The following is a 14,501-nucleotide window of genomic DNA, read 5'->3' on the forward strand; positions in this document are numbered from 1 at the left end:
GAGGAACTGGGCTTTAACTGCCATGATATCCAGAAAATAAGGGAGTGTACCACTGCCGCAGAGGGTCACATTAGCGTCATAGAGGATAAGATAGCCCCACTGTTAAAAGACTCCCATAATACAGGTATAATGGTCAGGGCTAATGAGATCAAATCTGATGATCTCGAAAATCGCATGTGGAGAAACAATGTGCACATCGTGTGGTTGCCGGAGGAAACAGAGGGTAGGGACCCCACAGAATTTGTGGAAAAATTGCTCCTGGAAGTTTTCAAATCATACTCTGCCAGGCAAGGGAAAAGTGCTATATCACGTTTAACGGGGTATGCATTTCTTTCTACCCTGACTACTGCAGAAGTGCATAGATGCAGAGCGAGATTCGCAGACTTAAAAACGCGACTACAGCAGCTGCAAGCACCATACACCATGCTGTTCCCAGCATGACTTCCCATTACAGCAAGAGGGCAAGCACACTTTTTTGAATCCCCCACAGATGCATCTGCCTGATCGATGCCAATGAACATACTAAATCGCCAGACCAGAAGAGCTGCAGCGGAGGGAGACTGAGTCCCACTTATGGGACCCTTCACAGAATGGAGAGCAACTCAATCTACATTTTGCTATATGTTGTTTCCTACCCCAGATGCCAATGACCCAGCTGGGAGCCCCTACACTCTTTTTCTTTTCAGCGTTGAGAGCAATGTAAATTATGCGATTATCGCAAACTTATTTGGAAAGCACCAGTCGGACCCCCATGTGGGATGCAGGCTATGCCAATCACGGGAACCCTGAGTTTGTTGTTTGGGTTTCCGCCAATTTTCTGGCAAATCGCGGTCAGGCGACAGTTTGTCCAGTCACAGTTGTGATGAAGACTCCAAAGCTTCAGTGTTCCAAAGTTATGGTTCCAGCTCTAACTACCTCAACACCTCTCATCGCACCATTACCACATTGTTATGCAGGCTGGCCGGAGACTACCCAGCTGCTCTTTTAGTGCCTAAGCGAGAACTAGCTACACCCAGAGAACTAGGGGCGATGGCCTCCCCACACTATCCCATCTCTGACTCTCACTTTTATAGATGAATAGTGTCCCAATATTGTCCTAGAACATTAGAGTGCTCCAGGACCCACTGAAACGCACAATGTTCTCCGGACACACGCCCCATCGATTTATTGCCTTCAGGAGACTCATTTGGTTCCAGAAACAGTATCTTGTATTAACTATGCATGGTTGGGTGGGGGATAACACCCTACACACACCTCCTACTCCAGGAGCCTACTGAGCATACTAGTGCACAGGTTAGAGGACTTCCAGGTATATGACCAATTGATTGATATCAAAGGGAGATATGTTATTCTAGAATGCAAAGTATGCCAAATGAAATGTACTATAGCTGCTCTTTATATCCCACCCCCCTTTAACTCTGAGGCATTGAGAACACTCCTGGCCTTCCAATTAGCCCACTAGGACCTCCCACTGATAGTGGTGGGGGACCAGAATTGCTACATGGACCCCATCCTGGACAAGCACCTGCCCCCAGGGAGCGACCGTAAAATTGCCCGAACGGCGCTGCGGAAGTTTGCTGAGGAGGTGGGTTGGTTGGATCCATGGCGGGACCACAACCCACTGCAGAAACAGTTCTCATGTTTTTCAAAGACACATATGTCCCTATCGAGGATAGATCTGTGCCTTTGCACAGCCCAAACGTCCCGGTTGCTACTGGACATTCAATACCTGGGCAGAGGTATCTCTGACCACTCCTCTATCCTGGTCCAACTAATTGCTAAACCAACTGCAACCCTGCAAAGGGCCCCATGGAAACTCAATGCCTTTTGGTTGAACTTAATCCCCTCACACGAAGGTCTCTTAGTGGAAATTAGAGAGTACTGGGCGAGAAATGTAGACCACCCAGATCCTAATGTGGTCTGGAAGGCGTTTAAAGTGAACATAAGGGGCTCCCTCATAAAGGTTGTGACAAGTATCAAATCCAAAACAAGGGCCCAAGGGGAACAGGCAGAACAGTTAGCTAACCGACTAGAGACAAGGTTTACAGACCCTACTGACTCAAACAGAGAGGCATAGCTGGCAGCGCAAGAGGCGGTGATTCAGATCACCAAGTCAGCAGCTGACAAAAAGAGGTTTTTTAATAGGCTGGCCTACTACGAAGAGGGGGAGCAGACCGGCTGCCTGTTGGCAAAGATTGTTCGGACTTCCCAGACCTCCCCCTCAGTTGGTGCCCTTCGCACCGGGCAGGGGAGGATGGTGAACATCCCTTACTTAATTATACAGGAGCTGTTTGAATACTATTCAGACCTATACAGGTCCAGAGCTGGGTACACAGTGGCAGAACTGCAGACTGTTGATCTGCCATGCCTCACTGCTTCTCAGAGGGCACTGTTGGACAACCCCATCACTGTAGAGGACTTACAAGAGGCAATAGCCCTCTCCCCCAACTCTAAAGCTCCCAGGGACAACGGCCTACTGAAATATATAAGCAATATCGGGGGGCTGTCCTTCCCCACCTTCTTAGAGTGCTTAACTATGCTAGGACCAACCAAAGACTACCAGAATCCATGACAAGAACTACTATTGTACTTATATTGAAACCGGGAAAGGACCCACTTGACCCGGGCTCATAAAGACCAATATCTTTACTACAAAGGGACATCAAAATTCTGTAAAAATTCCTGGCCCTAAGACTCAATAAGGTGATATCCTCCATAATACACCCAGGCTTCATTCCCCAAAAGTCCACCGCCGTCAATCTTTTCCTTAACCTCCAAGTCCAACTGGGTAATGAGGGGGACAGGGCACTGCTGTCGTTGGATGCCCATAAAGCATTCAACAGCATAGAGTGGCAATATTTGTGGGCGGTCCTGGTTAAGTTACTCTACAGCTCCCCACAAGCGGTCATAAGGGAGGCAGGACACATTTTCCCACCCTTTAGGCTTCAGAGGGGTACACGGCAGGGCTGCCCATTGTCTCCGCTATTGTTTGCGGTGGCCATTGAGCCAATGGCTGCCCTGATTAGGTCTACCACACAAATTCAGGGATTTTGATATGGGGAAACACAAGAGAAAATCATGTTATGCGCAGATGCCACAATGCTGCTCTTGGGAGACACTTCTGACTCCCTGAGGACGGCAATGTCAGTCATAGACCAGTTTGGGAGGTACTCCGGCCTAGTGATTAACAGGACCAAGTCATCCCTAATGGCATTAGATGCAGACCCAGGCACCCTGGATGTTGTGTCAATACAAATACCACTAACTTCTAGCTTCAAATACTTAGGTATTCAGATCACCCCAAAAATACTGGAAAATATCCCCCTTAATCTGTCACCGCTACTGGGATGAATTCGTGCCAGGATTAAAATATGGTCGAGACAAAAAATTTCACTAATAGGAAGAGTCAACCTTATTAAAATGATTTTCACGCCCCAGCTCCTATACATCTTATGCATAACACCCCCATGGTGATCCCCCTTAAAATATTTTGTATTTGTGTAAATTAACAACATTTTTAGGTCCTTCCTGTGGCAGGACAGGCCCCTCAGAGTCAAGTTGGAGCAACTCCAGAAACCCAAAGATGAGGGAGGCCTGGCTTTGCCTAATCCATGGCTTTATTACATTGCAGCCCAGCTGCAGCACATTGCCGGAGCCCTTACCCCGCTGGATGGGGAGGGGGAGGGTCTCGCTGAGGCAGACCCCATTAGAACCCTGATGGGTCTTGCCGCAAGGATTCCAGATGTAGCAGAGGGGCAGGAGGCCCCTGGCTTATGCAAATTCTAATAAGAGATTCCCCACTTGCGCCCTGGCCCAAAAAATCTGGAACAAGACCAGACAGCTACAGGTAGTGGAAGTCTTTACCAAATTTAGACCTATGTGGAACAACGGGTATTATCCAGAACTGCAGTTACTGACGTGTGAGGCTTGGTGGAGGAAGCACAGAGTCACACACTTAACTCCATATTTTTACGGCAGGAAAACTGAACACCTTCTCCGATCCGAGTTAGCGATTTTAGTTCCCCCAGTCGATGCATTTTTATTATCTCCAATTACAACACACAATCAGGGCTCAATCCAATGCGGCTCCGTGGACTCTATCCCCAACCCCCCTATTTCACTTTATGGAGGAGGTGGCCAGCACTAAAGGCTTTATCTCTAACTGCTACTCGATGCTACTCTGGATATTCCTGACAGAGTTTCCCCTAAAGATGACAACTAATGATGTGGGCACTCTTGAGGGGGAGCAGTGGGAAGAGGCGTTTCAGGCAATACGAATGGCCTCTCTAAATGTAGCACAGTGACTATCCCAATTATACATTATACTAAGGGTCCACTGCATGCCTGCCAAGTTGGCCAGAATGGGGGATCAGACTTGGAGTGCTCAAGATGTGCAAGAGATCACGGGGACCTGATTCACATGTTATGGCGCTGCCCCAAGCTACATCTATACTGGATGGGGGTCCTGAACACTATTAATAATGCTTTTTCAGTTTGCATCCCAACCAACCCCAAACCATGTCTCCTGGGCATCCTAGATGACCTCCCTCTGGAAGCTAACCTCAAACCACCCACTGCAAGAGCACTGTTCCAGGCATGCCTGCTCATTCTCCGAAGGTGGAAGGCATCGAAGCCCCCCACGATTAGGGAATGGGTAAGACAGATGGGTGACATCTTACGGCTGGAAAAGTTTATATTCCAACATAGGGGACGACCAGGTAAATTTGAGGCTCAGTGGTCACCTTGGCTGAGCTTGCCAGGCCTAGCCACAGTGGATCTTATTCTAGATAGATTACTGGGCTGCTAGAGCACAGAAGGTAACATACAAAGGCATGAGGATGGTCCTAGATGAGAGCAGCGGGCCCAGAGGAGCAAAGGCTATATAAATAACAAACTGCTAGCTGAATTCATGCTGTTCTATAAAGTGATGTTGATGTGTGAATAATTACTGTACACAGAATGTGATTTTGGAACTGGAATTTATTGACATGTTTTGTAAGATTAAAAAAAAAAAAAAAAGAAAATTGGTGAATGGAAACTGCAATTCCACTATGTAAAATAATGTACTTTGGAAAAATGTAATCCCTTAGAGTACAATGATACAGTGTTAGTCAAAACGACATAATGAAAAGATTATAAATGTTCTTATTGCAGATATTTGCAAAAATATAAAATAGTGTTGTCAGACAGCAAGGAATGCAAATAGAATTCTGGAGTGCATTGCTAAAGCTTTAGTTAGACAGTATAATTTATTTTACATTATCAGCCATTCTGGGCTAATTAGAAAGCTATGTTTTGGGAATGGTTTTACCACAGGATTTTAATTTTCATTCAAAAGGCCATCCATGTTTATATATTCTAATATATCTATAGGGATACCAGACAGATCAAAGCAGAGCTGCAACAAACTTATCTGCATGTGGCCAAGTAGTGGCCATGTAGTCAAGGTTCAATGTGTCATTTAGTACCACTCAATCCATAAAATACAGGTCTTCTTACACTTGCATGGCAGCCTTTATGTATATTGATCCTTGAAAGTACATCAATATTACACACATAAACCATACTACTTTTCTCACACATTCACAAAGTCCATTTTCAACATAATTTTAACAAAAAAAAAAATATATATATATATATATATATATATATAGTGTAGAGATAAAATACATTTCAGAATTTTCCAAAAATTCTATTTACTCATTCCCCAAGAATGATACAGTATTGAATTGTGTAATTTTATGTGTATCTTGAAACCAAAGAACAGAAATTAAAGTTTTGCCATCAGCTTATGTCTTTCTCACAAGAAACATAATCAGCAGGGTTACATCTCTCATTAATTTAAAATGTTCCCTTTGGAGTTGTATGTCTGAAAATCCCATACTTCAGCTATAGCACAAATTATTAAAAAAAAAAACTTGTAAAATTATGACTGTAGTTTAAACACAGCTAAGTAATATATGTTTGTTTAAATACAAAATATCCACCTTCACCATCTCCAACCAGTTACCTCAAGCTGGAAGTACTGTACACCATTCATCTTAAATCATTTATCTTTTTGAGATATTACTGTATTTTTATAAACATTAAAGAGATGACGCCAACAACGTTTCCAGTATTTTGCTAAATAGTAATTTCCATCTATATGGTTCAGTTTATCTTTACATTGAAAAACTTTTATTTCTTAAAGAGGAACTGCAGTCTGCTCACATAATTTGTAATAAAAACATTTTTGCCATTCTGAAGCTTCCCTCTAATGACTTTGCATATTATTTTATATATACGGTGATGCTGTACTTGCCAAATATGCTGCAGAAATCTCCTTCCACTGAAACTGGCTGCAACCATTTTAACTGTGGGCAACCAATGCTGCTGCCTGTTCACTTCCTGGATTTACACAGACACACAGAGGCACACCTCCAACTCTGCAGCTCTCATTGACTCTCTTGTGACTCATCCCAACTCCCAAGAGTGAGAGAGAGAGATGTGCATGATGTCATAAGCCTAGGCTTTTTACCAAACAAGAAACAGGAAGTTGGCTGTATAAGGTAATTACTGGCAGAAAAAAATGTCTTACTATCTAAAGTTAAAACAACAAGGGCAGAAGATTTAATAGATGGAAATATGAAAAAATACTGAAGTTCCACTTTAATAATTCTAAGCATTAAAATACATTTCACAATGCTTATTTAAATTCTAGTCTGGAATCCTACTAGAATCCCTATATACTGATGCCTGCTTTTTATGATGGAAAATTGTGTGATACTTTCAATAGGTACTGTGTTTTTTTTTTTCTCAGTCTTCTGATGGTTGTTCAAAGAGGAATAACTCTTGAGCCCCATACACACTATTAGTTTTTCTGCTGAGTTTTTCCTTCTGATTTACCAAAACCATAGAATATGAGGTTAAACCTTAGAAGTTTCAATTTGTATGCAATCAGGCAGACCCTTGCACTACATGGTTTTGGTAAATCTGAAGGAAAAACTCAGCAGAAAAAAATGATAGTATGTATGGGGCTTTAGGGTTGTTTTTGAGAGATATGTATATATTTGAGCAAAAAATCATGTTCTGTGAAGATAGATCTAATCCAGCTATGAAATTCAAAGAAAAAATCACAATGATCCCACATAAGCACTCTGGTTATATGACATCTAATGACAATCATAGAAATACAGTAACATGAGAGCTTCAAGAAGTCAAGCCAGAATATGAAGTAAGTCTATAAAATTGCTACTAAAGAACATATTACATTTGATGTGCTGGATAGTCTGAGACTTGAATTCTATAATAGGTAATAGGTATGGTCGTAAAATTGACCAGAGTATATCCAGGCTTTCTGCTAACACCCTAACAAGCAATTTTAGGACATAATCACAGTGCTTAGTAGAGTCCACAGTAAAGCCTAAGTTTGTGGTTTGCTAGTATTGCTCTTATAGACAACAAGGGTAACCAGAAATGGAATTATACAGATCGGTGCAAATATTAAGGCCAGCAGCACATTCTCTGGAGGATCCATGAATTCTTCAGGCACAGCACAATTGATGAAAAACTTTAGATGAGCATTTAGAATTGTGGAATGTGCCAAGTCATTAGGGTATGCAAGAGAGATCGCTTCGGCACTTCTTTCCAGGCATACTTGTAAGTCATTGTAGAATCTATTGTAAAGGAAGAAAAATAATATTACTTAAAGCATCAACATATGGAAGGACCACTAGGTCCTAGATGCAGAATGATGGTACACTGACAGAATTCAGATTTTTATTTTTTTACATTTGAGTCATGTGCCATAGAAAAAGTGACAGTTTTGCACACTCTACATACAGTTGTGCTCATAAGTTTACATAACCTGGCAGAATTTATGATTTCTTGGCCATTTTTCAGAGAATATGAATGATAATAACTAGACCCTTCCTCCTAGATTGTGAGCTCTAATGAGCAGGGGTCTGTTTCCCCCCTGTATTGAATTGTATTGTAATTGTACTGTCTGCCCTAATGTTGTAAAGCACTGCGTAAACTGTCGGCGCTATATAAATCCTCTAAAATACAAATAATAATAATAATAATGATAATACAAAAACTTTTCTTTGACTCATGGTTAGTGTGAAGCCATTTCAATCCTCTATGTTTACTCTTTTTAAATTATAATGATAACAGAAACTACCCAAATAACCCTGATTAAAAGTTTACACACCCCAGTTCTTAATACCGTGCATTGCCCCCTTTAACAACAATGACAGCTTGAAGCCTTTTGTGGTATTTGTGGATGAGGCTCTTTACCTTCTCAGATGGTACCAAAAACCATTTTCTCTTGAGAAAAAGCCTCCAGTTCCTGTAAATTCTTGGGCTGTTATTTATCGACCTCCTGGACCAGTGTCACGCTTTCTGGATGACTTCTCTGCATGGCTACCCTATTTTCTCTCATCTGAAGTGCCTGCCCCTGCCATCATCCTAGGTGACTTTAACATTCCAATCAACGTTAATACTGCCATCACTTCTCAACTACTCAACCTAACCTCCTCTTTTAACCTAACACAATGGACACAAACCACCACTCACTCCAACGGTAACACTCTCGACTTCGTATTCTCCCATCGCTGCACTCCCTGCAATCTCTCTAACACACCCTTTCCTCTCTCTGATCACAACCTTATCAGTTTCACTCTCTCCTTGTCTCCTACATCCCATGCTGCCAACGCACAAAACACTACACGCAGAAACCTTTGCAACCTCAACCCTTCCCTTCATCACTCTGCTACTGATGGCCTTCATGACAAAATCGCCCCCCTGTCCTGCCCAGACCTAACCACTTCCATCTACAACAACATGCTGTCATCCTCCCTAGACGTACTTGCTCCTCTTTCTACAAGCTGGACCAGGCCCCGTCTGCCACAACCCTGGCAAACAGATGACACCAGGAGTCTCAAGACACACAGTCCTGCTCTTGAGCAAGCATGGCGTAAATCTAAGTCCCTGCAAGACTTTACCCTCTACAAATATGCCCTTCTCAAATACAACTCCTGCCTCCACACTGCTAAACAAACCTATTGCAACACTCTTATCAAAACCCTCTCATCCAAACCTTGTCAACTCTTTTCTACCCTTAATTCCTTACTTCACCCCCCACTGCCCCCACCCACTTGCTTACCACTCAACAGATTCCCAACCATTTCAATAGTAAAATCGACACAATTCGCAAGGAGATATCCAGCATTCAACTTCCTCCCCTACCCAACACAACAGGTTCAACACCACACTCAATACTCTCCTCTTTTAGTTAATAAACTCCTCTCCATGGCCCCCCTCACTACCTGTTCCCTGGACCCTGTCCCCTCACAATTACTGCAACCACCTTCGCACTCTATCCTCAATAGGGATGAGCTTCGTGTTCGAGTCGAACGTACGTTCGACTCGAACATTGGCTGTTGGTCCGTTCGGCGAAATCCGAACTCTTGGTCCGGTTGCGTCAAAATTCGTGTGGCGCGCACGGCCCACAATGCACTGCGATGGCGCAGTGCATTGCTGGCTCATGATTGGCCAAGCATGCACTGTGACCCCGCATGCTTGGCCAATCGCAGCGCCAGCAGCGAGGAGAGCCATGATTGGCCAGTGGGTGTTCTGTGTACCTTCAACACAGTACACACCGATCGTTTTTGGCTGATTTCCTATCTTGCTGTTGTGTAGTGGTTATTGTCTGTGCCCTGACCGCAGTATACACCACTATATTCACCTCACCTATATAGCTAGTGATCTATCTTTAATAATAGAGCTTGCAGTCAGTAGTGTTAGGAGATAGTGCGTGCTGTTTGCGTGCTCTGTACCCAGTACATACCGCTATAATCCACCTACATAGCTGTTCTCTATTTGAGCCCAATTGCCATCTGCAGGAGTTATTGGAAGTTGTGTGTGCCTCCAGCACAGCACAGTATACATCTGTATATACCCCTTTATCTCTGCTGTTCTATAAAAAAGGCATCTGCAGGAGTTAGTGGGTGTTGTGTGCCTCCAGCACAATATAAACTACCCAACTACTGTTTTACCCAACTCCCTTCAGGCCATTACCATGTCTGGAAGGCCAGCAAGGAGAGGCAGACAGGCGCGAGCCGATAAAAGAGGGCAAGCAGGCTCTGTGTCTAGAGACAACAGTGCTGGTCGTGGACGCGGTGCATTGTCATCAGCACGTGGCCATGGGACATGCTTGTCCTTCTTTTCTGCAGCTGGACATGTTGAACCGCAACTTCATCCTCCTCATCCTCTATCACCCAGTCTCAGGGTAGTAGCAAAGCAGCTGCCAACGCATCGTCTTCCCTCCTCTCAATGTCATCATCAGTGACTCCTTCCCTAGACCCACCACGTCCTCCTGAGGAGCCTCCTGAACTCTTTGAGCACAGTGTTGGGTACATGCTCCAGGAGGATGCCCAGTGTTTGGTGGGCTCTGATGATGACACTCAGCTAGAGAAAGGCAGTAGCATGAGCGCAGAGAGAGGGGATGCTCAAGAAGGACAGCAATCTGGCAGTCATGTTCCACAAGCTGCAGCATACTGCCAGGTTTGCTACAGCGATGAAGAGGGAGGGGATGATGAGGGCACTGACTCCACGTGGGTGCCTGGAAGGAGGGAGGAGGAGGAGGAGGAGGAGGAGGAGGAGGAGGCACATGTCCAACGAGGCAGGATGCCCTCCGGGGGCCAGCTTAGGGGCAGCACCCCGACTGAATCACACCGCAGAGCTCCACCTGTGCAGGGCGCTTCCTCTGCGCGTTATTCTAAAAGTTCTTTGGTGTGGGCCTTTTTTGAGACGAGTGCATCAGATCGCACCGCTGCTATTTGCAACATATGTCTCAAGCGTATCTCACGTGGCCAAAACATCAGCCGCTTGGGCACCACATGCTTGACCAGACATATGTTGACCTGCCATGCAGCTCGTTGGCAAGCGTACCTCAAAGACCCACACCAAAAAACAAAGCGGACCTCTCCTTGCTCCTCATCAGCTGGCATCTCCAACCCCACTAGACCTTCAGTCCTCTCTGAAACCTGCTCTGAGAGGAATGAAGGTGTAGAATTAGGTGTGTCACAGCCAAGTGCTTCCGGGAACTCTGCTAGTGGTACACCCACGTCCGATTATAGCAGGCAAATGTCCCTGCCCCAGCTGCTGGACCGGCGGAAGAAGTTTACTCCCAGCCATCCACATGCCCAGCGGTTGAATGCTAGCTTGGCTAAATTGCTAGCACTTCAACTGCTGCCTTTTCAGTTGGTAGACTCGGCCCCCTTCCGTGAGTTTGTACAATGTGCGGTTCCTCAGTGGCAGGTCCCCAAACGCCACTTTTTCTCACGGAAGGCGATTCCGGCTCTCTACCGGCATGTGGAAGGCAATGTCCTTGCCTCGCTGGACAGGGCGGTCAGTGGTAAGGTGCATATTACCGCTGACTCATGGTCCAGCAGGCATGGACAGGGACGTTACCTGTCTTTCACGGCCCATTGGGTCACTCTTCTGGCTGCTGGGAAGGATGCAGGACAAGGTGCAGTAGTGTTGGAGGTTGTTCCGCCACCACGCCTCCAAAATGCTACTATTGGTTGTGACACACCTCTCTCCTCCACCCCCTCCTCTTCTTCTTCATCCATGGCCTCTTCCAGTGCTCTGTCCTCAGAACCAGCGTTGCTCCGTAGGCGTTCCAGGGGCTACGCAAGTACGCAGGCAAAACAATGCCATGCCGTGCTTGCGCTGGTTTGTTTGGGGGACAGGAGCCACACTGGGGTGGATGTTTTGTCAGCTCTGCAGGGGCAGGCCGAGAGGTGGTTGACGCCACGCCAGCTTAAGCCAGGAATAGTGGTTTGCGACAATGGCACCAACCTCCTCTCCGCCCTCCGACAGGGACAACTGACCCATGTGCCCTGTGTAGCTCACGTCCTTAACCTGGTGGTGCAGCGGTTCTTGGGCAGGTACCCCGGCTTACATGATGTCCTGAAGCAGGCCAGGAAAGTCTGTGTGCATTTCCGCCGATCATTTAATGCCTGTGCTCGGCTGGCTGAGCTCCAAAAGGAGTTGAACCTGCCCAAGAACCGCCTTATATGTGACATGCCCACCAGATGGAACTCAACATTGGCCATGCTGCAGCGGCTGCACACGCAGCAGAGGGCCATCAATGAGTACCTGTGCGACTACGGCACCAGGACAGGGTCAGGGGAGCTTGGTTTTTTCTCACCACGCCAGTGGGGCATGATCAGGGATGCATGCACTGTCCTGTCACCGTTTGAGGAGGCCACAAGGATGGTGAGCAGTGACAGTGCATGCATCAGTGACACTGTACCTCTTGTCCACCTCTTGGAGCATACGCTGCGTGGAATAATGGACAGGGCACTTGAGGCAGAACAGAGGCAGGAAGAGGAGGACTTCCTTGCCTCTCAAGGCCCCCTTTATCCAGACAGTGTTCCTGCCGTGCCACCCATCACACAGGAAGAGGATGAGGAGGAGGAAGAGGAGGAGGAGGATGATTGTGTCAGCATGGAGGTGGAGGCTGGCACTCAGCATCAGCATCAGCAGCAGCAGCAGCAGCAGCAGTCTTATAGGGATGATTTACAGTCCCAAGAAACACGTGGACTTGTACGTGGCTGGGAGGAGGTAGCTGCAGATCATGTTGTCCTTAGTGACCCAGAGGACTCCGGACCGAATGCCTCAGCTAACCTACGCTGCATGGCCTCCCTGATCCTGCAAAGCCTGCGGAAGGATCCTCGTATTCTTTGGATCAAGGAGAGGGACCATTACTGGCTGGCCACTCTCCTTGATCCACGGTACAAGGGTAAGGTTGCCGACCTTATCTTGCCATCGCAGAGGGAGCAGAGGATGAGACATCTCCGGGAGGCCTTGCAGAAAGCTCTGTGCAACGCGTTCCCAGAGACTGGGAGGTTACAAACTCCTGGTCCTGGACAACATGTTGCTGAGGCATCGGTCAGAAGGAGCGGTGGAGAAGGTGGCCGTCTGACTGATGCTTTCAGACAATTTTTTAGTCCGCAGCCCCAAGGTATGATTGGTTCCAGCAACCATCGCCAGCGTCTAATTTACATGGTGCAGGAATACCTAGGGGCAAGGTCAGACTTGGACACCTTTCCCACCGAAAATCCTCTGGCTTACTGGGTCTTGAGGATGGATCACTGGCCAGAGCTTGCACAGTATGCAATTGAGCTACTGGCCTGTCCTGCATCCAGCGTTCTTTCGGAACGCACCTTCAGTGCTGCTGGTGGCTTTGTTACCGATCACAGGGTGCGCCTGTCCACCGAATCAGTTGATCGACTGACCTTCATCAAGATGAATCAGTCTTGGATCACCCACAGCTACCAAGCACCTGAAGCTGATGTAACCGAATAATTTTTTTTGAAATACCACATCCCTTCAAGACTGCCTATGTTGATGCTGAGTGACTATCCTGTTATGTTGATTGTCTATCCTCTTCCTCCTCCGCTGATATGTTGGAAGAACATTTTTGGTTCTGGGTGATGCCAGCAGCCCAATTTTTCTGCCCCCTGTTTAACAGGGGCGTTTAATTACAATTTTTGATGCAATGCTTTGCAGCAGGGCTAATTCCTGCAATAAAACTAGAGTATATGGCAGAGGTTGCAGTGTGGTGGCACCAGTGCCTAAGGCCCAATTTTTCTGCCCCTGTTTAACAGGGGCGTTTAATTACAATTTTTGATGCAATGCTTTGCAGCAGGGCTAATTCCAGCAAAAAAACTAGAGTATATGGAAGAGGTTGCAGTGTGGTGGCATCAGCAGCAGTGCCTAAGGCCAAATTTTTCTGCCCCTGTTTAACAGGGACATGTAATTACAATTCTTGATATAATAGTGCCCACCCAGAGTAACGGTGAGGACTTATAGTGTTGTGGCACCAGCACCACAACCACCAAAGGTCAATTTTTCTACCACTGTTCAACAATGGCATGTAATTACAATTCTTGATATTGTGACAGAGCGAGGCTCTGTCCCTATGAAATTAGAGGTAAAGGAGACACAGAGTTTGCATATCTGCGGACTGCAGGACTACAGAGTGTAAATGGAGAAAACTGCTCTGTCAGTTTTCTCCAGGTTTTGCTAGCTCCAGATGGGATTCTGTAGTTTGGAGATCCCTGAGAGTTATGGGTGGGACGGGATCTCCAACCCTGTGTCCGGGTCTTTAGGCTAGCGAGCAGGGTGTGTGCCCAGCTGCACACAGCCCATATAACGAGGGGATTTGTGTAGGATGGTGGTGTGTGTGAGCAGCTTGCTGCTTGAAGCTGTGCATGTCCAAAGCTGTGTGAAGGACTTGAAGCTGTGTGCATCCAAGGAGCCGTGTGCTGTGTGTCGAAGGGTTGGAAGCTGTGTGCATCCAAGCAGTTTGTTGGACGGGGCAAGTACCTATAGCAGCAGTACTGCTGAAGAGTAGCCAGGTGGGCTAGCATTTTCGTTCTGATTTTGCTATATTTAATTTAAGCTTGGACCCCTGCGTGGGATTACTGGATGGACTAATATTTTGTTTT

General features: G+C 46.2%; 1 protein-coding gene across 3 annotated transcripts in view; it reads right to left on the bottom strand.

The window, feature by feature from the left end:
• Positions 1-4,962: 4,962 nt before the first annotated feature.
• The window catches only part of RAMP2 (receptor activity modifying protein 2), a 617,864-nt gene continuing 608,325 nt past the window's right edge, over positions 4,963-14,501 (bottom strand). For all 3 annotated transcript variants that reach the window (XM_077459449.1, XM_077459450.1, XM_077459451.1), the window contains exon 4: positions 4,963-7,655. In XM_077459449.1, coding sequence (XP_077315575.1) covers positions 7,403-7,655 — 253 coding nt within the window. In that variant the 3' untranslated portion in view covers positions 4,963-7,402. The remainder of the gene's footprint in view (positions 7,656-14,501) is intronic.

Source organism: Lithobates pipiens, unplaced genomic scaffold (genome assembly GCF_037356315.1).
Source record: "Lithobates pipiens isolate NorthernLeopardFrog02 unplaced genomic scaffold, aLitPip1_a1.2 Scaffold_28, whole genome shotgun sequence".
In the NCBI taxonomy this organism is placed as follows: domain Eukaryota; kingdom Metazoa; phylum Chordata; class Amphibia; order Anura; family Ranidae; genus Lithobates; species Lithobates pipiens.